This window comes from Cygnus atratus, chromosome 1 (genome assembly GCF_013377495.2).
Source record: "Cygnus atratus isolate AKBS03 ecotype Queensland, Australia chromosome 1, CAtr_DNAZoo_HiC_assembly, whole genome shotgun sequence".
Taxonomy (NCBI): domain Eukaryota; kingdom Metazoa; phylum Chordata; class Aves; order Anseriformes; family Anatidae; genus Cygnus; species Cygnus atratus.
Window position 1 is genome coordinate 55,588,860 of NC_066362.1, and position 26,028 is coordinate 55,614,887.

The 26,028-nt window shown below is 55.1% G+C and overlaps 3 protein-coding genes across 4 annotated transcripts; all 3 read left to right on the forward strand.

Moving 5' to 3' along the window:
* The first annotated feature begins 307 nt into the window (after positions 1-307).
* Positions 308-7,931, forward strand: EIF3D (eukaryotic translation initiation factor 3 subunit D). 2 transcript variants are annotated; one of them, XM_035551958.2, is made up of 15 exons: positions 308-423; positions 653-787; positions 1,077-1,122; positions 1,514-1,650; positions 1,755-1,840; positions 2,344-2,416; positions 2,547-2,662; positions 2,882-3,014; positions 3,630-3,777; positions 4,043-4,173; positions 4,668-4,753; positions 4,930-5,059; positions 5,523-5,665; positions 6,647-6,927; positions 7,810-7,931. In XM_035551958.2, the coding sequence occupies exons 2-15, from the start codon at positions 665-667 to the stop codon at positions 7,821-7,823; spliced, it is 1,647 nt and encodes a 548-aa protein (XP_035407851.1). In that variant the 5' UTR covers positions 308-423; positions 653-664; the 3' UTR covers positions 7,824-7,931. The 2 variants fall into 2 exon arrangements, with proteins under 2 accessions (XP_035407851.1, XP_035407852.1); XM_035551959.2 differs by having other exon boundaries at positions 2,550-2,662.
* A 126-nt stretch (positions 7,932-8,057) lies between these two features.
* FOXRED2 (FAD dependent oxidoreductase domain containing 2) lies at positions 8,058-15,336 on the forward strand. Its single transcript, XM_035551951.2, has 9 exons — positions 8,058-8,186; positions 8,476-9,003; positions 10,523-10,774; positions 11,476-11,745; positions 12,478-12,644; positions 13,298-13,463; positions 13,979-14,220; positions 14,580-14,750; positions 15,012-15,336. Exons 2-9 carry the CDS (start codon positions 8,489-8,491, stop codon positions 15,260-15,262), a joined length of 2,034 nt encoding a protein of 677 aa, XP_035407844.1. The 5' UTR covers positions 8,058-8,186; positions 8,476-8,488; the 3' UTR covers positions 15,263-15,336.
* Positions 15,337-16,295: 959 nt separating this feature from the next.
* Positions 16,296-24,069, forward strand: TXN2 (thioredoxin 2). The gene is made up of 4 exons (XM_035551995.2): positions 16,296-16,428; positions 16,534-16,694; positions 17,771-17,894; positions 23,317-24,069. The coding sequence occupies exons 1-4, from the start codon at positions 16,333-16,335 to the stop codon at positions 23,431-23,433; spliced, it is 498 nt and encodes a 165-aa protein (XP_035407888.1). The 5' UTR covers positions 16,296-16,332; the 3' UTR covers positions 23,434-24,069.
* The last annotated feature ends 1,959 nt before the right edge of the window (positions 24,070-26,028 follow it).

Genomic DNA, 26,028 nt, shown 5'->3' on the forward strand with positions numbered 1-26,028 from the left:
TCCTGGCTTTAATAATAACGATTCTTTTATTTAGAAATCATTAATGTGATTAAACAAGCCCCCATCCTTCTATCCCTGGCTTCAAGATGGGAAGTGAAGTGTTTATTTTACTAAGTGTTTATTTTACCAGTATTAGCGTCTATTTTACTAACTGAAGTGTTTATTTTACTGACGGCAGGGTCGGAATCCTTCCTCTACAAGACTTTATACCACATAACTCGACAGGCCACCCCACCCGGCCGCCATGACGGCTCCACCTCCAACCCCCACCCCCCAACCCCCAACTTCCGCGCTTTACGGCAGCCGCGCCCCCCTCCTCTTCCCCTTTTGCGACAGTCGTGTGGCGATGACGCGCTAAGGGCGGGCCGGGCGCCGCCGCCGCCTCTTTGCTCGCCGCCATCCGCCGCCATCGGGGCCGCGCAGGTCAGGGGGGCGCTGGGGCCGCCCCGAAACCCCTCAGGGATCCGCCCCAAACCCTCCTAGGACCCCCCCGAAACCCTCCTGGGATCCCCCCTGTGGGCACCGGGACCCCCGGCCCCGCCCCGGCCCCGCCGCCGGTTCCGGTGGGCCGGGCCCCAGCCCCTCCCCGGGTCCTTCCCGTCAGGGCCCGGTAACTGAAGGGATTTTTTTCCCGGTTTGTTTCCCCTCACAGGAGGTGTAAGCCATGGCCAAGTTCGTGACCCCCGTGATCCAGGACAACCCGTCCGGCTGGGGGCCGTGCGCCGTGCCCGAGCAGTTCAGGGACATGCCCTACCAGCCCTTCAGCAAAGGAGACCGCCTGGGGAAGGTACCGGCCTCGTTCCGTCGGGCGTTACAGGCACCGTGCCCTCCCCCCCCCCCAAACAGCCCTCCCTGCACGCTGCTGGCCTGCCTCGCGTTGTGCCGTGGCTGCTCTGTGGTGTGTGCCGGTTGGGGCAAGTGTGAACTGTTTGTAAGGCTGGCAGGCAGAGCTGGGAGTTGTTACTTCTGGAGACCACGGCAATGCTTGCTTCTGCTGCTTGTAGTCCTGCATATATAAAATCAGAAAAACATAATGTTAATACTTACTTATTTTGACTTCTTGTGTTTGTCCTCAGGTGGCTGATTGGACTGGAGCCACGTATCAGGATAAGAGATACACAAGTACGTGTTGTCCGGTGGCTGCCCCTCTCATTTATTTTATGCAAAGCTTCCTTCAAACGTCATTCCTGCTTTCATGTTCTGCACTGGCTCTGTAGTGGCTTCCTGCACGCCTCAGCAAAAGAGGCTCCTTAAATTCAGAAGCATGTCTCACCACTGGGAGAGCTCCCTGGGACTCTCCCTGTCCTTAGGGTTTTCTCAGGGGTTTGTTCTACCTCATGGCCGACGCTTCTCCGGGAGGACTGAAGCAAGGAGGAAGCGTGGCGTAAGGCAGGAGTCCCACTTTGTGCATCAGGCTTGAGCGAAGGCTCTTGGGGGGAATTTCAGGGGGTTGGAGTGTCAGGTGTTTTTCTTCCTAGAAACTTGGAAGCAATATGGACTTCTTTATTTCTAGACAAGTACTCGTCACAGTTCGGTGGCGGGAGTCAATATGCGTATTTCCACGAGGAGGATGAGACAAGCTTCCAGCTGGTGGACACAGCCCGGACGCAGAAAACTGCATACCAGAGGAATCGTATGCGATTTGCACAGGTAATGCTCGTTTTCAGAAACAGCCTCAAAGGAGAGATTGAGAGATACAGAATTACTTCGTCACTAAAATGTCCTCTTTTTTTTTTTTTCCTGCATTTCCACAGAGGAACCTGCGGAGAGACAAGGACCGTCGGAACATGCTGCAGTTCAGCATGCAGACACTGCCAAAGAGTGCCAAGCAGAAGGAGAGGTGAGGGCCTCAGAGATGAGCATTCTGTGCTTGTGTTGGAGTGTGCAAAGGTGCTGTCGACAAATTGGTTTAGTTACTGCAGCGGAATCCACTAGACCTAACAGCAAAGAAGAATTTCAGGGTATTTTGAGTCCAGTGTTTCGCTGACGTGACCGGTAGTTATAAGCATGGGTTTCAAGCAGGAGAATCCTTAGGAGAATCTCCTAAGAATTCAGGAGAAATTTTGAATTGAATTTGGAAGGTAAACGTGACAATTTAAAGCAGGTTGTGCCCTTTCTGAAAACTGTGTTGTAGTCATTAAGGATAAAAATACTTGGAGTGTTCACAGTGAAGAACAGCTTTCAGTGCCTCAGGCATTTTGATCAACAGAACACTCAGCAAATGTGTCAGTGGCTTGGTGCCTAAAAGCCTTGTTCCTCTGGTGGTAATTTGGAAGCGTAGGAGTCATTGTGGCATGTAGGAACCGAGAAATTGTCTTCATGGCTTTTCACATATCGCTGTAGAGATCGTCTGCGTCTACAAAAGAAGTTTCAGAAGCAGTTTGGAGTGAGGCAGAAATGGGACCAAAAATCACAGGTAAACTGGCTAGCTTTCTGACTCCCTGTGGTGGCTTAGTTTCTCTGCTCTGCTCGTGGGGAAGCTTCTCCTGCACCAATCCTGATGTGCTGTGTCTGTTTCTCTCTCTGTTTCGCCTCTGGCCGCACAGCAGAAGCCTCGTGACTCCTCTGTGGAAGTTCGCAGTGACTGGGAGGTGAAGGAGGAGATGGATTTCCCTCGGCTGATGAAGATGCGCTACCTGGAGGTGTCAGAGCCACAGGACATGTGAGTTCCTAAAGCAGCCAGGGGCTTGCTTCTTGAAACGACCCCGTTTTTGGCAAGCAGGAGGACGAGGGTCTCCTGGCCTAGTCCCGTTGTTCTAGTTGAGGTACTCAAAGTGGGGAGTGGTAGTGGAACACCCACCCATCCCCCCAGTCCTGTGTGGTTTGTGGGTGGTGGTATTTGCGCGAGGGTATCGAGATGGTCCTCCTTTTCTCTCTGTAGAGAGTGCTGCGGAGCCCTAGAATACTACGACAAAGCCTTTGACCGCATTACAACAAGGAATGAGAAGCTGCTGAGGAGCATTAAGCGCATCTTCCATACCGTCACCACTACTGATGACCCAGTTATCCGAAAGGTACGCTCACTGGTTTGCCAAACCCCGCAGTGTGCTTTTCATTGCTTGCTGTTGTTTGAGACCTGCTGGCACGGTCAGAGCAAAGTTGAGAGGTGAGCAGAAAAAATCCACGTCCCTCAGCTTACAAAGGACAAAAAGCATTAGCTGGTATCGTTACTTTTCTTAAAGTAGAGCAAGGTTAAGGAAATACTAGGAATACTGGCCAAGGAAAAGCTGCGGTTCTGTAAGGGCAGGCAAACCAAACTCGGGCTATGATGGAAAAGAAACTTCTGTGTCAGAGACCTGCTTTGAGAGATTTCTGCTTTGGAGATGAGAGTCTCAGACTCCCCTTTATGACTGCCAGCAATAAGGAACCGAGTCTTTTCACAACAGATTCCCACTTGATAATGGGTTCCTTACTTTATCCTTTGTCTAATCCAGGCTGAGCCGGGATTGCTGGGTAGCACTCACGATTTATCTAGCAGTCGGTAATGTACCTGCCAGTGTAGCTTCCCGAGTGTGGGAGAAGAAATTCATGACCTGGTTTTCCAACACTTCTGATCTTGGCTGTGAAAGGGAAGGGGATGTCAGTTAATATTGCTTCAGCGCAGCATTTTCCTTCTTCTGTACCCGTAGCTGGCCAAGACCCAGGGGAACGTGTTCGCCACAGATGCCATCCTGGCCACCCTGATGAGTTGCACTCGCTCTGTGTATTCCTGGGACATCATTGTCCAGAGAGTTGGATCCAAGCTTTTCTTTGACAAGAGGGACAATTCAGATTTTGGTGAGGAAAAGTCCTGAAAGTAATTTCTGTTATGGTAGTCTCACTGTTCTTTATGCTTTTTTTTTTTTATTATTATTATTATTTTTATTATTATTATTTGGTTCTGTGTCTCGGTCTCCAAACTGAGACACCTGGAACAACCTGACTGCTGCAGTACATTGCGGAACTTTCAGTACTGGTCTGCTTTAGTGTGGAGCTAGAAACTTGTTGAAGCTGAGGTGGTTACTGCCCGAGTATAACCGTTTCTGACTGGTTTTCTTCCCAGACCTCCTGACAGTGAGTGAAACAGCTAACGAACCACCGCAGGAAGAGGGCAACTCCTTTAATTCTCCCCGCAACCTTGCCATGGAAGCCACCTACATCAACCATAACTTCTCCCAGCAGTGTCTGAGGATGGTAAGGCCAAGCAGCCCTGGTTAGTAGGGGCTGTGTTTTGGAGAGTCTGGAGAAGAGACTTTATTCAGACTTCTTGAATAAAGCAGTTCGGTAGAAAAGCGTTATAATTGACAAAGATACTTTACGTTGATGTTATTTCAGTTTTGAAAGAGGTGGGATTACTTATGGTGAGCAGCACAACTTTTTTTGTAGAACGATTTTCACCTTTATCCCCCAAAGAAGAAATCCCACTCCCATTGGTAAAGGAGGCAGGCTTCTGAGTACACTGATTAAAGCAGAAATGCTGATAGAAGTAATGTTTACAGCAAAGCGTTGTGGAGAGGAGCATTCTCGTCAGCCGTCTTAATTTTTTAGTGTTTTTCTACGTAGGGGAAGTTTAGTTATTGTTGCTGTAATAGCATAAGTATCCGATAGGAGAGCTCTTGTGGTTGTTTTTGTTTTGTTTTTCTTTTTGTTTCCATCCCCCTAATAAACCCTTCTGATTTCTTTCACAGGGAAAGGAGAAATACAAGTTTCCCAACCCAAACCCTTTTGTGGAGGATGACATGGATAAAAATGAAGTAGCTTCTGTTGCATATAGGTATGTGAATTTCTCTCTGACTCCCAGCTTTGGCGAGGATGCAGGATGTCGGCGTGGTTTGCAGACAAAACTAGACAGAACTAGTGAACAGACAGAGGGTGAAAGGATCTTGCTGAGTTCTTGCATCTGGGAGAGAACGAGGCTGAGAAATAACCAGCTGGATTGCATGTTTGCAGATACCGAAGGTGGAAGCTGGGAGATGACATCGATCTCATTGTCCGCTGTGAGCACGACGGAGTGATGACGGGAGCGAACGGGGAGGTGTCGTTCATCAACATCAAAACGCTGAACGAATGGGATTCCAGGGTGAGGAAGAGTGGGATCCCAAAGCTAGCTCTAACTGCTTCACTGCTGCCTGACACGCCAGGTACAGCAGGCAAGACGAGACAAACATCTGGTGGTGTCCCCTGGGTTGCTACCTTCCATCAAAGACATTTTGGTGGGCTAGCAGCGCTGATAAGTCTCCCCCAGGTGCAAGGTAGTTGGTTTGAACCCTATCATTGCCCCCAGGTGTTGTGTGCTGTAGTGAGTGTGTTCCAGTGCTGCCCTCACGAACTCTTCCCTCGCAAACTTCCTCCTAACCAGTGCTACGTAACCCACGCTGTTCACATTTCTCCCTTCCCAGTGCAGGGGCTTGCCCTGCAAGTTGCAGTCTGCATTCCCTTGCGTGGTATCGTAAGGTAGATAGAAGAAACTTCCCTGCACCGCGGCTGAAGAGGTGACTGCTGCTGGCCTGTTAGGTTCACCTTGGTTTTGATTCTCCTCTTAGTACTGCAATGGAGTAGACTGGCGCCAGAAGCTTGACTCGCAGAGAGGAGCTGTGATTGCCACGGAGCTGAAAAACAACAGCTACAAATTAGCCCGCTGGACGTGCTGCGCGCTGCTGGCTGGATCAGAGTATCTTAAACTCGGGTAAGGCAGGGTTTTCACACCAAACGTCTTTCAGGTGCGTTTTCCATGATTTAACGTGGTATGTTTCGCAGTGAAGCATCGGTAGAATGTAAGCAATCATAAAATTGTCTCACAGTTTGAGCGGCAGCGGGGGAAGCTTGCAGTAACGGTGCCGCCGGTGACCCAGGCTTTAGCATGAGCTGCTTCTCCTCAGCGTCTGATTGATGTGCCCTCCGTTGCGGCTGACCTTGGCAGACCTCCTGTCTGTGACAGGCAGGCAGCCTCCACCGTTCCCAGCCTATTTGCTGAGATCGCCGACAAGGGAAATAAATGCAGTGGCCGTGCTACCTGTCAGGGGCTTGATTGAAATCCTCGGTGCACGGCTGCTGAGAAATTGGGTGGAGAGGAGGTATCACCACAGCCCACTTGGAGCTGTCAGCTTAAAATCAGTCGAGAATGTGCCGCGTTATTGATGGCCCGAATGAACCGCTTGGTGTGCTAGCTTCTGCCACTCATCCAGTTTTCCAGGCACCCTGGTCTGAGTGCTTGTTGGATGGTTTCTTCGCACAGCACAGCGGGTGGGCCCCTAGCTGGGACTCCCCGCGGTAGGTTTCACCACAGGTGATGCGGCTGGTACCTATCCGTAACGAGCGTAACGGAAAAGGCTCAGTTCTGGTGGTTCTGCAACTCAGAATTCTGTTTTTTGGATATGGGGACTTCTGTTTAGAGTCCAAACTCCCTGGTAATCATGCCATTGCGTACGTTTTTTCTGTGAAACTAATTCTTTTGTGCTGTCCCATCTGATTTGGGCTAGGGGAAGGATTCCAGGTATGTCGGTGATGGAGTACGCTTGCAGCCAGCAGCTCCTCTTAGCTGTTAGTGTCGCAGGATGAGGATGGCTCTTGCCGCTCAGCCCAGAGAAGAAAACCAAACCCATCGTTCTTCTTTCCTTGGTGGTGGTCTTCTGGCGGCTGGAATTAACCTCCTGCTGCTCCTGTCTAGGTACGTGTCCCGTTACCACGTGAAGGACTCTGCCCGCCACGTGATCCTGGGCACGCAGCAGTTCAAGCCCAATGAGTTTGCCAGCCAGATAAACCTGAGCATAGAGAACGCCTGGGGCATCCTGCGCTGCGTCATCGACATCTGCATGAAACTGGACGAGGGCAAGTACCTCATCCTCAAAGACCCCAACAAGCAGGTGATCCGGATCTACAGCTTGCCTGACGGCACCTTCAGCTCGGATGAGGACGAGGAGGACGAGGAGGAGGAGGAGGAGGAGGAAGGTTTGTAGCGTGGTTGGTGGTTCATGCTTTTAAATGATGTACCGCTGCCCTGGAGGAAGAGGGTGACGTACGGTAAGGATGGGATCTGGCTGGGATAATGGTGAGAGGAACGAGGCTGGGGCATGTTCTAGTCGGTGGGAGAAAAAGGGGGTGTTGGGGACATTCGGGGGACTGAAGTGGAAGGCCCGGAGAGTAAAAAGCTGAGAGGAAGAGGCACAGGGGCCGTGCCTGGTGGGTGCTGGTGCTAACGGAGGTGGGACAGAGCGCAGGGCCTGAGCACTGCAGGGGGTGAAGGTTGCCGCAGAGCCTCATTGAGCGCTGCTGGGATTAGGGGTGACGTTAATAAATTTCAGTCAATAGCAGGCCCTGAGTTCAACTGCTGTGGGGATTTTTTTTGTTTTATTTCTTTTTGACTATAGTTTTAGGAGCGACTGCAAAACGCCCACCCGTACAGCCTGTGGCTGCCGCCTGCGCTCGAGCCGCCCGCCTGAACGGGCGGCTGCCGCTGCTCTTCTTACAGAGCCGGCGGCCAGCCCTGCCGGGGGCTCTGCGGGCGCTTCCTGTCACCTGGGGGACGGCAGCTGCCCTCGGCCTCTGGTCTTTGATCAGAAAAACAGCGTACAGCTGGGCTTTTCTTGTTTGTTCGTTTGTTGGTTTTTTGCCATAGCGTTACCCGGGCTCTTACCTCTTTCATTACAGCAGTGGTAGGCTGCTGCTTAAAGGCTGGCCGTGGCGCGGGGGGGTTGGGGGGCGGGAGGTGGCCCGTTAACTGCAGGGAACCGGAGCGTTTGTGGGGTCAGGGCGCCGCAGGGGGTCGGGGTTTGCACTTTGCTCTCCCCCACCCAGCCGCGTTCTTCCCTTACCCCTTCCCTTCCCTTCCAGAGGAGGAGAGCTGAGCGGGGGGCGCTGTGCACGGGGAGGACCACGGACGACCCTGCCGCACCTCGGGCTCCGCAGGAGCCGGCCCAGGGGCCGCACGCCCGGAATAAAGTCACTGAGCTCTGCGCCAGCCTCCTGTCTTCTGTCGCTCCCCCCCCGCAACCCCTCCGGGCGCCTGTCCCTTTAAGCGCCCCTCCCCGCCCCTCGGCCACGTGGTCGGCCGCGCGCGGCGGCGCCCTGCTGCCGGCGGCGGGAAGCGGCGGCGGCGTCACGTGACGCCGGGCGGCGGTGGAGGCTACGCGCGCGGCGGGGCCCGGCGCGCGCCTCCCGCCGGCTGCGCCCCCTCCCCCCCCCCCCCCGGCGAGCGGCGCGCGCTGCAGGTGCGGCTGCGGGCGGGGCGGGGCGGGGGGGTGGGGGCCAGGTGAGGCGCGCGTCACGTGCGGCGCCTCGCGGGCGGCGGCCACGCCCCGCACGCTATTGGCCGGGGGAGGGCGCGGGGGCAGCAGTGCCGCGGCCCTATTGGCTAATGGCCGGAGGGGGGCGGGGCCTGCCGGGGCGAGGCGCTGAGGGGTGGCGGCGCCATGTTGTGAGGCAGAGGCGCCATGTTGGGCGGCGGCGCCATCGTGTCCCTGTGCCCCCCCGACGACGCTCCCGCTCCTCTCCCCACAGCGGCCGCCCCGTCATGGCTTGTGGCACCCTCCTGCGCCTCGCCCTCTCTGTTGGTGCCCTCTGCGCAGCTTGTGGTGCTGCTTTCCTCTACCACGACTACTGCGTGCTGGGGGCCGGCCCCTCGGGCCTGCAGGCGGCCTACTTCCTCCAGCGGGCCGGCCGCGACTACCTCGTCTTTGAGCGCAGCCACGCGCCCGGCAGCTTCTTCGCCATCTACCCCCGGCACCGCAAGCTGATCAGCATCAACAAGCGGTACACGGGCAAGTCGAACGGCGAGTTTAACCTCCGCCACGACTGGAACTCGCTCCTCAGCCACGACCCCCGGCTGCTCTTCCGCCGCTACTCCCGCCAGTTCTTCCCCCATGCCGATGCGATGGTGCAGTACCTAGAGGACTTCGCCGCCCTGCTGGAGCTGCGGGTTCAGTACAACACGGCCATTGTCCACGTCACGCTGGACAAGGATCCGCAGGCCTGGAACGGCCACTACTTTGTCCTGACGGACCAGAACAGGCAGAACTACAAATGCAGGTAGTGGGCGAACTGGGGGCCAGCCACACAGCTTTCCACAGGTGTTCTTAAACTAACAGATTCATGGAATAAGTTAGGTTGGCCTTAAAGGCAGAGGCCTTTAAAGGTCATTTTGTCCACGCCCCTTACTCAAAGCTGAGCCAGCTCTATCAGGTTGTTCAAAGCCTTGCCCAGTTGAGGTATAAACATCTCCAAGAGTGGAGGTTTCACAGCCTCTCAGAGGCTGTGTCCCAGCCCTTACCCACCATCGTGGTGAAAAACATTTCACAGGGTTCAGCGGGGTTTGTGGGGGAAGTAACAGCTCCTGGGAAAGCGTCTCAATGTTATGTTTCAGGTACCTGGGGAGCTGGCAGGGCTGACACGAGCTGGCTGCCATTGCCGTGATTTCCATGCCTGATGCATAAGATGGTGTGAATTGGTGCTGTGATGCCTAACCTCAGTTAACCTGCATGTGTTTAGAAAAAAACAGTGTTTAGAAGCATGCCCCAGTTAGCTGAAGCCCTTAGTTGGCACAGAACCAGCAGGAGGAAACGGGGGAACAGTGGGGTTGCCACGAGAGAGGGAGCGGACTGCGAGAAATCACAGACAAGGCTACTACGGATCCCCGAATCACCCTTCCCCTTGTCATGCTCACACACACGCACCCTGCGCTGTTACTCGATTACGTTCTTCAAAAACATCTACGAGTTACTCATGTGAACATACGGCGCGTATTTCTCAGTTCTCCTGAGAGCCTCAGATCTACGCCAGCAGGTCGTGCTGGCTGTCACTCGGAGGTGCGCTGGCTGGCAGGCTTGGAGGGGACAGAATGCGGTATCGGACACCCACGCAGCGTGAGTGAGTTCCTCGCGGGAGCTGTGTAAGCAAGGCTGGGACGGCGGGCACTGCTGCGAGCCTCGGCTGCCTGCTGCTTCTTTCCAAGTTGCAAAGATTTCCCTAATATTTAAGCAAAAGCTCTTAGGGAAGGATATAAAAGGATTACCGTGTTTGCTTTTAGTGTTAACAGTTAGAATTGTAGCTGGCATATTTTTATGAATAGGAGTTGCATTTTAAAATCTTGAAACCGTTTTCCATCCCTCTTAAGAGCGGCTTTTGTTCCATTCTATGAAAACGCAGCGCACGTTTTAAATCAAAGTAATTTTTTAAGCGGCGTGTCATCGACCTGTGAAACACATTAGCAGTGTCCGCACATCCACAGATGACTGAGGGAGATTAGGAGACAAGTGCAGCTTACACGTGCTGCATCCGCACTGACTTTTGCCATACGTAACGACACCAGGAGTCCTCTTCGTTGGCCTAATGCCAGGGAAGGTGGGAGCAGGTCGTTAGGTGAAGCTGGGGAGAGGTTTTGGGAAAGGTTTCTCCCAAAACCAAAGCATACGTAGCACCGATCGACCTTGTCAGCCGACTCAGCGTGACTGGAGGGGACATGTCCCCAGTGGTAGGAGCAATGGTATGGAAAGGCAGTTTTGATTTCGTGCAGTTCCTGTGTTCCCTAATGCTGTCCCTCTTTTTGCAGCTCTTTGTTGGTTGCCACTGGCACGTGGGTCCCCAACGTGGTAAACTTCCCTGGCTCAGAGTACGTGGAGGGTTACGAGACGGTGTCCATCAACCCGGAGGATTTTGCTGGCCAAACCGTGCTGATCTTGGGCCGAGGAAACTCGGCCTTTGAGACGGCAGAGAACATTCTGGGCGTCACGAATTTCATCCACATGGTGAGCCGGTCCCGCGTGCGCCTCTCCTGGGCCACGCACTACGTCGGGGATCTGAGGTAGGAAACTGCTCTTCTTCTTCTTCCTGATGGAGCTGGAATAGGAACAAATGAGAGCGGCTGCGTGCCCAGGAGGCTCAGCAGTTCTGGGGCTTGCTGAGGGAACGTGGGGCCTTTTACCTTTAGGTCCTTGGTTTAAAGCAGCCCAGGTTGCAGCTGCTGAACGCAGGAGCTTTACGAGAGCTCTTCAAGGTCGGTGTGAAACAGGAAAGTGTTCCTGTGGAATTTGCATCACTGAAAAGTGCTGGCTCCCGAGTTGTTCCCCTGCTTGCAATCACAGAAGAGCGCTCAGATGTTGAATGCCTCGCGCAAGGGCAGCGCTGTGATCAGAGATTAAGCCTGGGGCTCGGCAGACCCACGTGTGGTTAATTGCTCTGCTGCGGACTCCTTGGCTGACTGCGAGTGCGCTCTGTGCCTCTCCGCCCCGTCGTTCAGCGAGGCTAATAGCGCCGCTGCAGCCAGCGGGAACGCGGTGAGAATTAAGGCATTAATGAGCGCTCAGGAGCGGGCCAGAGGAGGCCGAGCTGCCCTCTCAGTTGTGCCAGGCACACCAGGGAGCACACGCACGACTCACAGGGGTGAGGAACAAGGGATAAACCCCTCCTGGTAAACTTGTCCCGTTCCCAGGAGCTGACCCCAAGCCCCGGATCCCACCTCTCCTTCCTTCTTGCAGCTTTTCTTACCTTCCCCTTTCTTCACAGAGCAATTAACAACGGCCTGCTGGATACGTACCAGCTGAAATCTCTGGATGGGCTTCTGGAGGGGGACCTGGAAGATCTGGCCATCGTCAAGGACAAGAAAGGGAAGCTGCACATCACGCTCCGGTTCTACCTGGAGAACAGGAACACGAGTGCAGGCATCGACTCCGTCACCCTCCCCCAGGACGAGCTGGATAATTTTGCTACCCGCGCGCCTTACGACCGTGTCATCCGCTGCCTGGGCTGGAAGTTTGACTTCTCAATCTACAACGGGTGAGGGACGACCAGGGCCCGGGGGGAAGCAGGTGTTTGTAGCAAGACGCTGAAGGGCCCGACCTGGGAGGGGAGGGAAGGGCAAGCAGGGTAGTTGAAGCTCCTCTGCTGGCAGCGCCACCCAGATTTCGATGCGCTCCAGGTTTCCTGGTGCCGCACAGTGCTGTGTTGGCCCTGCAGCTGCATTCGTGTCCCAGTGCGAGCGCGTGTGTGCTGCCCTCTGACCAACAGGCTGCAGGGCTGAGCAGGTGGCAGTGCCGTGGCTTGGGCGATGCAGAAGAAGTTTGTGCCTTTACAGCTCAAGGCGCTGAGCTGCCGGGTCACCTGGAGAAGGTTAGCGGTTTTTGGGTGAGGATGGGCAGATCGCTACAGAAAGGTTTTGTCTGCTTTTTTTTCCTGAGGATGCAACCTGCGCTCCACCTTGGTTTGTCTCCTACTGCATCCTGCAGCTGAAAATGATATTGTTAACTTCAGTGTCTTCTGAAGTTCATCGCCAGTGGCTCAGGCTGGAATTTGATCGTGGCCACAGCTAGCTTGAGATGAGCCCGTGCCTTCTGGAAGGTCCTTGGTGACCTCATGCACTTGGGAGACTCGTGAATCCCACGGAAGGCAGCGGGGACATGAAGCGGTGTCTTGTTGTGTCTGCAGTGGAAAGTATGTCATATCAGAAACCCGTTTTATTTTTCCACCCCTGCCCTTTCTGACAGCCTGCTTTTCTCTTTTGCACGTCAGATCTCTTAGAATGATGCCGGGAAGAGGGAACAAAAACAAATATCCTCAGATCAAACCCAGCTACGAGTCCAGAGGCACTCGGGGGCTTTTTGTTCTCGGTACCGCTAGCCACTCCATTGACTTCAGGAGGTCCGCTGGGGGTTTCATCCACGGCTTCCGGTACACAAGTGAGTGCTGGGGTGTACAGAAGGGCAGAGGTTGGGGTTCGGCGCTCCCTTGGAAGGAACAATTCAGAGCTTACTGCTGGAAAGGGATGACCCTTCATCCTCCGCTGGCAGCAAGAAAAACAAGACGCAGCCAAGCTGCAGCTGCACAGTCTGAAGGGGAGGAGAGGCCGTGGAAGTGACTCGGGGTCATATCTGGAGCCTGTGGTTGTCTGTCCTTGTTTTGTCGTGTACTTGTGCTGCCCTATTGTCTCTTTCTTGCGTAACAATAGATTTCTGCCTGCCAGATACTCGGCCTGGTGACAGGCTGTGGGTGAGAGGTCTGCGCTGCGGTGTTAAAACCCGGCAGCTTTGAGCAGTCGGGAGAATTTCTGTGTCTGTGCGTCCGTCCTTCCCGTGCAAGGCCTGCTCAGGAGTAACGAAACATCCCCTGGGGCCCCTCTCCCCCTCACCAGCCGCTTAGCATCACATCAGCTTTCCGAGGGCATCTCCACTGCAGTTACCAGCGAGCTGGGTGGGAGATGCTGCGCACAGAGGAGCTCTTCAGCTTCTTTATCGTGCCCGGCCACGATCCGTGCGCAACGGAGCGATGAGGTTTTTTCTATGTGAGCCTGGATTTTTAAACAAACCGCCTTGTGTTTTTCTTAATGCCTCAGCTCGCGCAGTCCACCGCCTGTTGGAGAACCGTCACCACGGCGTCCCCTGGCCATCCGCAGTCCGCCCTGTTACACAGCTGACCAATTCCATCATCAAGCGGGTGAACGAGGCCTCGGGCCTCTACCAGATGTTCGGTGTCCTGGCTGACATCGTACTGCTGAGAGAGTGAGTGAGCGAGCGAGCGAGCGATTTATCCCCAGCGCTGCGCTCCATCATCTCCTTCCTTTTTCTTCTCTATCACTGCCCGTGGTGCCACCGCACAAATCTTTACATTGCTGCCTAAGGACGCTGCCGTCCCTTAGGCAGACACCTCAAAACCTGTACCACTGGTGCCCCTGTACCCAACTGTGGCAATTATTTCCTTCTCTTAAAGGGCTGAAACGGCCCAGGCGTTCCCGCTGGGCTCGGAGGTGCAGCACTCTTACTGTCCCCACAGGAAAGTTTTCCCTGAGCAGTGCTAGTAGAGGGATCACAGAGTCTGGGAACGTAAGGGAGTCTTGTAACAGTAAGTGCAGCCTTCCTAAGCTCTGCATCGAGTCCAGCCCAGATCTGTAGTTACCAAAATAATTGGTAGCTGATGATGGCTCTTTGGCCTTAGCCTCGATCGGCTGCGGGGGTGTTGGATCCCACTTGGCTTTTCTCTGGCAGAAAACTCTTACGATTGTGGTTGCAATTCTTAGGAATGCCACAGCCTTTGAATACCTGGAAGAGTACCCGGTCGGAATCCTGGCTGAGCTGGAAACGCAGGCGGGGAGGAATGCTCCCGAGGGGCTGTTCGTCGTCGTCATGGAGTACGGGAGGAATTTCTCGGGGGCTGACAAGGATGTCTTCTACTACAACCGGGCTGTGGGAGAGGCGCAGCATGCCTGGCAGTCCAACTTCTTGCACCCTGTGGTTTACTACTACAAACGCCTCCCAACAGGTAAGCGTTCCAGCCGCTGCGAAGCCTCTGTCCAGCCAAGTGTGTGTACTGAATCTTCACCTCTGGAAAGATCAACTCAGGGGGCAGCCTGACCTGCAAGGAAGGCAGCTTGGTGGGTGGCAGCACTAAAGCTTGAGCACAGTTCAGCCTGATGGGCAGTCCCTTCCAGAGTGAAACGATGGGAAATGCTGCGGCGGCAGGGCTCCTCGGGACAGAGCTAGCAGAGGGGATTGCAAATGTGAGAGTAAGGTAGGGATTAGGTCAGGGCAAAAACCGCGACAGCTGTTGTGGCTGCTTTCTGCTTCCCCTTTCTAATTCCATTTTGATTCCGAGAGTTTCCCTTAATGCTCTCTTGGCAGAGCGTGAGATGAAAGTTCGTCCCCCAGATTGGCCTCTCCCCCGCCCAGATGCCATCCATCACATCGTGGAGGATTTTCTGACGGACTGGACGGCCCCAAACGCTCACATCCTGCCGCTGAGGCGTTTCTTGGAGAACTGCCTCAGCACCGACCTGCGCAGTTTCTTCGCAGGTAATTTGAGGCTCGGGTTGAGGTGGCAGGAGGTGGAGGAGGGACGTGAGGGACACGGGACGGGAGCGAGCTCTTCTGCAAATAGCTGAGATCTCCCTGCGATGCGCTGGCGCTCTCACAGTCAGTCACACCCCTCTGATGCGCTCCCCGGACAGTAAAAAGTGCTGGTGCTGCGTGCGTGTTCCCAAAAGCCTTTGGGAGTTGTTCTCTACGGGGTGTCTCTGGTGAGTCTCATTTACTTTTTTGTGCTCTCCCTGGCAGAATCCTGTTTCCTCTTCGCCCTCACCCGCCAGAAGCTGCCTCCCTTCTGCCAGCAGGGCTACGCGAGGATGCAAGGACTCGCGGGGAGCGAGAGGCTCCGGCGCCACGCGGTAGCAGCCGGCCTGCTGGAGGATTTTGCTGCCGCGGACTTCTCAGGTGACAAACTCCCCGACGGGGACCAGCTGCTGAAGGACCACGTCGTGCCCGTCCGCCCGCTGCAGCATCTCGTTAACGCCAAGGACGAACTCTAACGTTTCTCACGCCGCGCGGGAACCCACGGGTGCTGTTGTGACAGTACTGTAACAGAGATCCCCGGCAGGACTCTCCCCTCTCCCCCGCGCCTCTTCCATCCCCATCCCTTCTTCCAGCGTTCGCGAGTTGCCAAAGACCTGCTCAGATCTTGCTGTTGCAGAAAGGACCGACGTGCTCCCAAGGACGAGGCAGGGCCTGAAATCCGGCGGCGCTGAGGCGCCTGCTTTGTCCTTGCAGTGCTCAGAGGTGCCTGAAGGTGGTGTTTATATCCTAGGCCAGCAGCTGCAGCGACGTCCAGGGGTCAAAAAGGGGAGGTTTTAGGGACGTTGGGGTGACTTACATTGTCACCTCCCTCCTGTGAGGTGACTTGCTCGTGTCCTGGGGCAGCCTGGTGCGGGCGCGCTGCTCACTGGATGCTGCATCTGCTTCGAGATCCGTTTGTGTACCGAATCCAGAAGTGGTTCTCTGGGCAAACTGCACGGTATTTTTGCTGCCTTTGATTTAGGGCAGTGCCGGAGGTGGGCACAGAGGGGTGGTGGGTTTTTAGTTAAGTCTGGCTGGGATAATTTCTCATTTCCAGGAGAGCACTACAAGAGACCCTTTGCCCTGCAAGGCTGAGCAGCCTGCCTCCAGTCCTAGGGCAGAGAGACTCATACTGCGCGTGGCCCTGCTGTCTGAACATTTTTCTTCTCCGGTACCAAACACCCCAAAAGGTCCCCCCTGTTTTATAAAGCATGTCCGCCACCCCTCCTGTTTGCACTGCGTCCCCGCAAGAAAGTTCGAGGTGCGCTTTGGTGACAAAACGCTCGTCCTGTTTCTTTCTCTCCCCTCCGCTCACCCCAAAACCCCTCTCCCAAGGGCTGGCTGGGTGCTGGGCTGCACTTTCCTGCCCGTTCGTTATCCCCACGCGTTCGTGTGCGTCCCCTCGGGGGGGCTCCACGCGGGGCCGGTCCCGCAGTCCCCTAAATCCCAATGAATTTCGGGGGTGCGCGAAAAAGCTCCCCCAGGAGGCACGAGAAAGGTCTCCGCGGAGCAGCCCGCTCCGCCCCAAGCCGGCGGCTGGGTACGAATGACAGCGGCGGCAGCCACTGAGATCCCGCAAACGGGGCGGCTCCATCCGCAGAGACGGCCGGAAGCGGGTTTGGGCACCTGCGGGCAGGGCGAGGTGCGGGGCCGCGGTCGCGATAGGGAGCGGGGTCGCGATCGGGACGGGGATCGCGACCGGCCCCCTCCGTCCTGACGCCCCCCCCCCCCCCTCTTCTCCCCGCAGATGGCGCAGAGGTTGGCGCTCCGTCGGCTGCTGGCGGTCCCCGGAAGGGCCTTGGGCACCTCCGCGGGCCGCCCGAGCGCCTTCAACGTGCAGGACGGCGGCGACTTCCAGGAGCGGGTGGTCAACAGCGCCAAGCCCGTCGTGGTGGACTTCCACGCGCAGTAAGTGCCCGGCAGCGCCGAGCCCCGGGGCACGGCGAGGCACCGGTAACGCCCTTCGTCGCTTCTCAGGGCTAAACGTCCCCCAGAAAAACACGGAGCCACGTTAACGCGCGTTTTGTACCTTCCCGCAGGCTCACGCTGTGTCTTTGCAGCTCTAGCACCGTGCGCTCTTGAGCCAGAGCTCTTGACAGCCTCACGGTACCAGAAGCAATGTTTGTGGTCGATAAAACTCTTGCTGTGTTCTTGCCAGTTAAAATATTCCGGGATGTTACCCGCTGGATTAACGATACCGATTATACTGCTTTTTCAAGTGTTTTCCCGGTCCTGTAGCGCTGTCATAGGAGTTGTGGCTGATTCTGGGCAAACAGGCTACAGAGCAGCCCCCAAACAGCTGCACTAAACAGACCAAACTGACGAACCAGAACCAACGTTAACTGGGGTCATCCAGGGAGAAAAAGACAAATAATGGAAAGCCTGAAACCCAACATGGAAGGAGGCACAAAACTTATGTTTTACATGAGCTCATGTTTTACATGGAAAGGGCACTCAGAGCTTTAACTTGTGTTTTCCTTGGCCTGAGGGAGTTCACAGCTCCCTAACCAGCGTGTTTAGGTGCAGCACTGTTTTCCCTGTACGGGGCCTTGCAAAATCTGCCGCGGCTGCCATGTTCGTGCGTTAAACAGCTGCTATGTCTGCAATTTTTGCAGCTAACTCTGCGGTAAGTACACGGGCAAGTCTGTGATAACCGGCGTGAGCCGATAGGTGTGCAGGTGGCTGCCCCCGTGCCTGACAGTAACACTTGCGCCACGGCAGCGTTGTGGTCATCTGGGTTACAGTTCGACACGTGAGCAGGGCACGGACGAACGGTTGAGCAGCAGAAGAAAGAGGACAGCCCGGGCTGGGGGAGCTGGTTAATGTTTATGCTCGGTGTTCAATGCCAGCAGCGTCCCGTAGCACAGAGGTTGGGCTGAAGGCAAGAGAGGTAAAACGGTGGTAAAGGCACTGGCGTTCCAGCCTTCTGTGCCGGCTGCTGCTGCACTTGCCTCCCCTCATGCCTGCTCTCTTTCTCTCCTTAGGTGGTGCGGTCCCTGCAAGATCCTAGGCCCCAGGTTAGAGAAGATGGTGGCCAAGCAGGAGGGGAAGGTGGTGATGGCCAAAGTGGACATCGATGATCACACAGACCTTGCCATTGAGTACGAGGTAGGAGCTGGAAGAGCACGGGCTCGCCGGTGGTGGTAGTCCATAGCAGGTCCCTCTCCAGGGAGAGGTGTCTGCGCAGGGAGGGGAAGCCCAGGGCTGCTGCCTGCCTGTGCCTGGTCCATTGGGTCACTGCAGTGGGTGGATTTCACTGCATGCCCCTCCTCCAGCTCTGCTGCTCATATTCGGCGTCCCCACCTCTGAATCTGCAGAAATGTGTCCTTTAGGCCGTGCAGAAATCTGTCAGTGTAAACACAGCGTATCACAGAATGGCCGAGGTTGGAAGGGACCTCTGAAGATCAGCTAGTCCAACCCCTGGACCAAGCAGGGTCACCTAGAGCACGTTGCAGGATGGCATCCAGGCAGGTTTTGAATATCTCTAGAGGAGGAGACTCCGCAACCTCTCTGGGCAACCTGTCCCAGTGGTCTGTCACCCTCACGGTAAAGAAGTGCCCCCTCATGTTCAGCCAGAACCTCCTGTGCTTCAGTTTGTGCCTGTTTCCGCTCGTCCTGTTGCTGGGCGCAACTGAAAAGAGACCGCCTCCATCCTCTTGACACCCTCCCCTCAGATATTTATAACCATTGATGAGATGTCCCCTCAGTCTTCTCTCCTCCAGGCTAAGCAGACCCAGCTCTCTCAGCCTGTCCTCGTCCAACCGGTGCTCCAGTCCTCTAATCATCTTCGTAGCCCTCCGTGCTCACTCCGGTAGTTCTGTGCAGCATTTTACTGCGTGCGCAGGCTGCTCAGGCGTAGGGCAGGGACATGAAGTAATAAGCCCCAGGCTGTTGCACTCCTTGACACGGTTCTCCAGGCAGCCAGCCCGTCCTCTCTTTCCCTCCCTCGCTGAGGATTTCTTGCTGGGTGACAGTGTCCCGTCCTTAAGCTGCATCGCAAGGGGACAGCGTGGGCTGTGTTTGGACAAGTGGAAGGCAGGTCGGAGAGCGCCTGTGTGCAGCAGGAGCACGCACCCCACTCTTGGCAAGCGTGGGCCTTGGTGCTTATGTCAGTATTTCACACGCTTGCCCTGCGTTTCTCCCTGCAGTCTCGCTCCCAGGAACGAGCAGAGTGACTGGAGAAGGCCGTGGCCTTGGCTTACGTGATTCCCCCTGCTCCTACCCCGTCAGTGATCAGGCGGTTTAAGAAATGCAAAAGTTCCTTTGACAACTGTGCTGGCCCCTGTTACTTCTCCTTGTAAACAACAGGTCAGTCTGTGGAGTCAGGGCATCCCGCTGCTGTGCTTTACAGGGAAGAAAGTGCTTAATTTTCACTTGCGTAGCACGCAGATGGAGCTGCTCCCTCTCCCAGGTGAAGTCCTGCTCCCAGGGCTGACGCTAGCACAAGAAGCTTCTCAAGATGCCCAGCAAACCGAACCAGCTCCTGAGCAGGCTGTCATTGTGTTAAGCCTGGAGGAGATGGCTCTGTCCTGTTCCCAAACGCTGCCGTGCTGGAAGGAGGAAGAGGCCGAACCAGCTCATTCCCTCCCTCTCCTTCCCAGGGAGAACTTTCTGCCTGTGCTGTGGTGGAGCGTGCACCCGGCTGCTGCCTGCAAATGTCACTTGCAACTCCCACAGGCTGAGCACGAGAGCCTCCCGTGCTTTTTTTAGGTGGTGGCGTGCTCTCAGGCATGCCAGGGCTGAGGGGGACGAGTGCTGGCTCACTAGCAGGGCTGTGTGTTACAAGCCTGAGGGCTGTGCAGCTTGAGGGTGCCGGTGAGAACGAGTGGAAGAGACTGAGGTTCTTTCAGTGGTGGTCAGGAGATAAATCCTGATAGGGGCAGACAAGGTTCTGGTAGCAGCTGTCCTAAGGAGAAGAGAGTAGAGCTTGTTGGCTTAACTCCCGTATTGTCCCAAGCCTTCCAGCAGGTCCAGTTAGCTCACTTCACAAGAAGATGATCTCAAATGACTGGAAAACGGCAGGAGAGTGCGTGTATGGGAAGAAAGGTCTTGAAAAAGAGGCTGAAAGCTCCTTCGTTTCTCCAGTGTGGTGCTGACTGCGTGCACATCCACTGGGTGGTGGACGAGCAGCTGCAGGCATTTATTTGCAGGGTCTGCCTGTCGTACAGCCCCGGTGGCATAGGTGGAGGCGGGATTCAAGCAGCAGGCAAGGGCTGGCTTCTTTCTGGAGCTCACCACACAAACACAGTGAAGTTTTGTTTTGCAGGAGGTCCTGGGGGTCATCCCTGCGTCCCCTTCATTTTGCAGTGATGATTGCACCCAGTCTTGACCCTTCTGCCTGCGGCTAAACCCCAGCCCTAGGTAGTGCTGGCGAGTAGGATAGCTGCAAATGGGTAAAGGAGAAATGCTTGGTTCGATCTTCGTAGTCTGGGGCATCCTTTTCAAGGCAGAAGCTTGGTTCGTGCACTGGGCACGTGCTCGGTCTTGCTGCTTCTTCTGGGAAGTTGCCAGCTAAGGAGATGGGAGCACGAGAGCTGATGGGAAGACGCTGAGTCGAGATCAAAGAGAGACCAGAGATGGTATTTGGGAAAGATCAGGGAATCCAGAGGGATTTTATCTTTTTTTTAAAGCCTTTCCGACTAAGATTAGTTATCTGCAGGCTGAGAAGGATTTGGTTTGCGAGTTTCAGTGTAGGTGTTACCCTCATAGCTCCTCCACTCACCGCCAGGAAGTCTCCTTCCGTCCGTGCCTATTCCCCTGCCACGTGCATGGCCCCCAGTTCGCTGCCCGATGGCACGGCGTCATCTCCCGCGGGCTCCTCAGCCTGGGGAGAGAACGGAGAGCCCCCGGGAGGAGCTGAGGAATGTCGCTGCATGCCTTCACGCCTGCTTCTCCCTGCCCTTGGCTCCAAACAATTCCGGCTAGCACGAAGCCCAGACGTGTTTCCTGCAACCAGAAAAATCCGGGCACCCTCCTCTGTCTGGTTAGCGCAGCACAGAAGTTCTTTCTCCGAGGATTCCTCCTTTTGTCTAGCACCCTCCTGCGCCAGCTGCGGCCTTTTGCTGCTGCCGCAGCCTGCTCTTGACCTCGTGCCCCGAGAGCAGGAAGGGAGGAGTGCTTTTGTTTAATTTGCTTTCTCTGGAAATTCCTTAAATTCATTTTTTTTTTTAATTCTTTTTTTTTTGCCTTGGCCCGTTGCCCATGCCCCTTGGGAAAGGGCAGCCCCTGCGTCTGCTGCTGCGGGTGGACACGTGAGCCGTGGGCGGCCCCGAAGAGCTGATGGGCACGGGGACATCGCTCATCGACAGAGCTCGTTCCTGTTACGCCTCGTCCCTGAAGCCGGGTGAAATCCTTCCCCCGCTGGTGTCCAGGGTTGTACAAAAGCCCCAGTTTCAGATGGGAGAGAATTCCCTCAGTGCGAGTGCTGCCAGGAATAGCCCGCATGGCTGCTTTTATTTGTTTATCTGCTTGGTCAGTGCTGATCAAAAGCAGCCTGACTATTTCCTCCGTAAATGCTTTGAAGTAAGAGGAGGGTTTATTTAGGTCCAGTGCAGACTGGACCCCCCCCCAAAAAAAAGAAAGAAATCTAAACTTTCCCTTCTAGAAATTCCCAGGACATTGCTTCGCAAGCAGCAAACCCAAGAACCTCAGGATTCCCTCCCTGCCACAGAAAGGGGAGCCGAGGCCCACTCACGGCTTCCAATTTTGGGGTGCGCGGGTCTAAAACTGCCTTTGTGCTTTTCTCCCGGAGGCTGCCGGGTGTTTCTGAGACTTCTGAAAGCGCAGAGCCGGGCCCTGCTGCTGCCCCCTGGCACGCTGCCCCCAGCACGGATGTTTTGCCCAACTCGGGGACGCGTGGGAGGAGATGGAGGGAGCAAGTGCGCGTGAAGCCCCTGGGTGTGCTGCTCAGAGCCCAGTAACTCGTGGTTTTTTTTTTTTTGTTTTTGTTTTTGTTTTTTTTGTCTGGTCCTCTGTAGTGCTTTGAAGAGTCATCCGGACCTCTCCTGGCCCTCACTGGGGTGATGTTTAATGGTGCTGGTTGGATGTGCTATTTTTTAGGAAGGAGCTGGGGTGACCGCGCTTGTTACTAACCCAGGGGGAGGCTCAGCAGAGCGTTGCCCATCAGGGAGAGGAGGAGGCCAGTGAAATGCCGCGCTGCTTTGTCCTTTCTCACCCCTAAAATCCTGAAGGAACGCGTCGTTGGCGCCATCAGCACCTCTGGGGCCTGAGTTTCTGAGCCCTGCTCCAGCCGGTCACTAGGAGGAGCTGAAGAACCTGCGTCACCGCAGCGCCGGCCGGGTGGCAGCAGCCCCGTCGCTCCCATCCGTTCGGATCAGAGTGCACAAAAGCCCCCGAGGACAGACTGCAGGAGCAGCGCTGGGCCGGGGCGGGAAGGGAAGAACAAAATGTCCCTTTCATCTCCGCCTCCTGCTGGGAGGAAAGCCAGACCTCTGGAGGGTTTCCTGCAGGAAGGATTTGCGAGTGTGGCAGATCCTTGCTGGCAGCGGGGCTGGGACAGCTGGGAGCACACGGGGGGAAGGCCGTGCAGGCTGGCAGATGGGCAGCAAGCGAGATAAGAACAGGACGTGTTTGGGGGGAGAGGCTTTGCAGAGATAAGAGCACCGGAGCTGAGGGTGGTCGTGCCAGCTGTCTGTTCAGCAGCACACAGGATCAGATCTCTGAGCTCTGATGGCTCCTTCTCGTGATCGTGTCTACGAGGTTTCTTCTGTCGCTGTACGCCCAGCAAGTCCCTGAGGAGCGTCGTCATTTCCGCTGCTGTTCTCTCCAATAACTCCCAGCAATTTTTGTTTCGGACCAGAAAAATAGCATCCAGAGCAGTGCAGCTGCCTGCTGGCACTGGCTGGAGGGACTTCTCTTCTTACCCGATCATCGGGAATCCAGCTCAACAGCTAAAAGCTTAGGCAGAAAATGAAAGATGGGTTGGGGTTGTCATTACTCTGGTCGGCCAGAGCAGGACGTCTGCCTGCTCAGTGATGGGTGGGGAGCCCTGCTCTAGCTCCTGTCCTATTTGGAGAAGAACACGGCTCCAGTCTGGTACTGCCCTGGCCATAAAATGTCTAAAGATCATCATGTGTGAGAGGTATCCTGACAAAAGACTGGGTTTGTTTGCTTATGATAGGATAAGAGGGAAAGAGAAGCAGAATTTGTACTGGAGAGGGGAAAAAGCTTTGCCTTTTCCTTTTATGTTAGGCTTGGTTTTGCCTTTTAAATTGTGTTACTTGTAGGGCACGTGTCAGCTTTGAGCAGCGTGGGGTCAGCTCCTTGACCTGCAGGTAGGGCCCTCGAAGCTGCTTCCAAACAGATTCCCTCAGCTTCCAAAAGCCAAGTCCCTGAAATTCGGAAGCAAAGCTTTAGCTAAGAGAAAAGCTTTCAGTCCCTTGCTAGCTGTAGTTGTCTTGCTGTCCCCGGGAGCAGGGGGACAGCTACAGAGCTCCATCTGGGATCTGGGTGAAGTTGGGCTCCTCGCAGACTCTGCTTACGCGCATCTCTGTGTTTTTCTTGCCCCCAGGTGTCGGCAGTGCCAACCGTGCTGGCTATGAAGAACGGAGACGTTGTGGATAAGTTTGTGGGGATAAAGGACGAGGATCAGCTGGAAGCATTCCTCAAGAAACTCATCGGAGCCTGAAGTAAAATGGTGGCTGTACCTCTGCCTCCCGCTGTGTCCATGTTGTGCATTCCTTGCCTGGGAGAGCTGAGGGGCACGTGGGCTGCCTGCCTTGTACAGCCTGGGGTTTTCTTTTGTTTGGGGGTTTTTAGGAGATGGACAGTGTTGTAACCCTTCCTTCCTGCTCCCCCCTTCTCTCGAGCAGCAGTAGTTGTAAAGAGTGTCGAGGAGCAGGGCTGCTTTTTCTCAAAATGGGGAATGTGGCTGGGATCAGGAGCCCACGTTTATCAGCAAAGAGATGACGTGTAGAACTGCTGCTGAGCTAAGAGGAGGAATGTCTCTCCTTCGCCTAGCATCTGATAGCCCAGAGCAGAGGGCAGCTGCTCCCTACAACATGTGGGTGCCTATCTGCCCTGGGCGGGTTTGTTTAAAGCTGGGAATGCCTCTGCCTTGTCTGTGAAACCTGTGTTTTTATCCCGCTGTCCTCACGTCCCTGGGGCAGGTACAAATGCTCTGCAAAGCCTCAGACTCCTCTCATAATTTCATAAGAGAAAATAGAAGTATTTTATGGATCTCCTTTTTTGTAGGTCTGTAATAAAGAGAACTTTATTGTCACTTCTGTTTAGCTGGAGAATAAAAGTTGATTCTCTGAAATCACAGGGAAGTCCCTTGTCTGTCCAGAGGGGTGAGAGGCAGTACTGGCAGAGCAGTGGCTGGTTTCTAATGATGGGTTGGGAGAGAGCAGGTTACGACTTGATCCCTACTAAAAGGTAATGTTCCGAAAAACAAACAAGTGGATTACTTTCACAGGGCTTGCAGTGCTGCTCCCGTGTCCCCTTTGGGTGCAGCTGGACCCAGGCCTCTGGAAGGAGGCACCTCGCGTGCGCAGAGGGGCAGTGGCTCATTGCACGCGAGAAGCCTCCCCTGTGCTCGCTCCCCACCATGCTTTTCTCACCTCCTTCCCTGCCCAAGCAGTCTGAAGCCTCCCTGTCCCTTGTGTGAATAATTAGATCTGCTCACACGGGTGAGTCCTGACAACAGGCGGTCTCGTGATGGTAATTGCCCCGACCTTTAGACTAAGGGAGGCAGCTGTGTGCCCGTGTCACACACAGCCTCCATCCTTTCCCAGCGCTTCCTCCCCACATTCACCTGATTACAGTCAGGCTGAATTCCGAACACTTCCAGTTTGGCAGTGCCCCGCTCCCAGCTTCCTCTTGCGCTGGTAGGCAGAGTACGACATCGGGGCTGGTGCCCACTGTAACGCTTAACTTCAGTTCACGCATGAGCACACTGTACGTGCCTAATAACCGTGTAAGAGCTGTTGTTTTTTTTTTCCCTTCCTAGCTTCTGTTTCCCTCAATCAGTCTTAACTCTGCCTTGGCTCTGCTCCATTTCGCCTCCCTGGCACAGGTCGTTAGGTTTCTGTTTTTTTTTTTTCCCTGCACCTTCGCAGGAACGAGCTGCGACCTTTTAAGGAGCGAGGAAGCAGCGCTCCACGTCCCGTGCGTCCCGCCGCAACCGCGGCGCTGCAGGCGTCGCCGTTCCCACCTGCTCTCACCCGCCCGGGCACCGCGGGGCGCGGGCAGCAGCGAGAAGCGGTGCCGGCCTCCCTTCCCGTCAGGGCTGAGCTCACGGCCTGGCGTGCCGCCCGCGCGGTGCGCTGCATGCGGTGATGTCACTTGGATGTAATTTGGGAAGCTGTGAGCAGAGAGAAATGGTATTCGGCTTTACGGCGGAGACCGCAGGAGCTGTGCTGCTGGTGTCCCGCTCCTGTTTCGGGCCGAGCGGTTCGCCCTGCCTTTTTGGTGCGCCTCGGTGTTCCTGGCTGCTCTGTAAACACTTCTAGTGAAGACTGTCTCCACTTTCCTGCATGTGCAGGAAAAGTAGGGGAACAGCGTCACGTACCCAACAATAGCCAACTTTTATGCTTCACCATCCCACAGAACAGGAAAAAACACGGTGACTTTGCATTGTGCGTTTAAGAGACAGTATAAATTAGCTATTTTATCACTTCCTTCTGAGGAAAAGTGGAGCTAACGTGCCAGTCGGCTATTAAAGCGCCAGTGTGCTTTAGGGTGCATTATATGAAAGCCACAACTGTTTCTGTGAGATAAACACTGGAGACCCACGTACACAGGGAGAAATCCTCCAGAAACTGCCTGGCCGGCAGAGAGGAAGAGGAGGAGGTTGGGGGCACCGTGATGCTTTGCATGGTTTTCACCACAGCGCAGGCCTCAAAGCACAGCGATGTTTTCTGCAGCGGGATCTGAATTCGAATCTGAATTCGATCTGAATTCGCCTGGCTGGCAACGGCTAGGGAGGCTTCAGGAGGTGCAAGCAGGAAGCACTGCAAGGAGCGTGTTTATGTAGCGGTTAAAAGAGGGGTTGCACAGCAATTTTCATGCCAGCTGAATGTGATCTTGGTCTTTCCTGAGAGCAGGGAGCCAAGGCAGTAGGTTGTTTCTCAGAAACAGCTGTTTTGTACATGTCAGTTGAGAAAACGTCTCTGTTCTCACTCGGGCAAGGATGCCGTTGTTCCTCCCTTTCGGAGTTAAACACATCCAACGTTCCCCTGATCTGTTAAACATTTACTCTCTCCCGCCCAAGCATTACAGC

Excerpts from the sequence above, each read along its gene's own strand:
- FOXRED2 (XM_035551951.2), top strand. The coding sequence starts at position 8,489 with ATGGCTTGTGGCACCCTCCTGCGCCTCGCCCTCTCTGTTGGTGCCCTC. Across the intron at positions 10,775-11,475 it reads CACTACGTCGGGGATCTGAG|AGCAATTAACAACGGCCTGC; the intron begins GTAGGAAACTGC and ends CTTTCTTCACAG. Across the intron at positions 11,746-12,477 it reads GACTTCTCAATCTACAACGG|ATCTCTTAGAATGATGCCGG; the intron begins GTGAGGGACGAC and ends TTTGCACGTCAG.
- TXN2 (XM_035551995.2), top strand. The coding sequence starts at position 16,333 with ATGACAGCGGCGGCAGCCACTGAGATCCCGCAAACGGGGCGGCTCCAT. Across the intron at positions 16,695-17,770 it reads GTGGTGGACTTCCACGCGCA|GTGGTGCGGTCCCTGCAAGA; the intron begins GTAAGTGCCCGG and ends TTCTCTCCTTAG. Across the intron at positions 17,895-23,316 it reads ACCTTGCCATTGAGTACGAG|GTGTCGGCAGTGCCAACCGT; the intron begins GTAGGAGCTGGA and ends TCTTGCCCCCAG.
- EIF3D (XM_035551958.2), top strand. The coding sequence starts at position 665 with ATGGCCAAGTTCGTGACCCCCGTGATCCAGGACAACCCGTCCGGCTGG. Across the intron at positions 788-1,076 it reads AAGGAGACCGCCTGGGGAAG|GTGGCTGATTGGACTGGAGC; the intron begins GTACCGGCCTCG and ends GTTTGTCCTCAG. Across the intron at positions 1,651-1,754 it reads ATCGTATGCGATTTGCACAG|AGGAACCTGCGGAGAGACAA; the intron begins GTAATGCTCGTT and ends GCATTTCCACAG.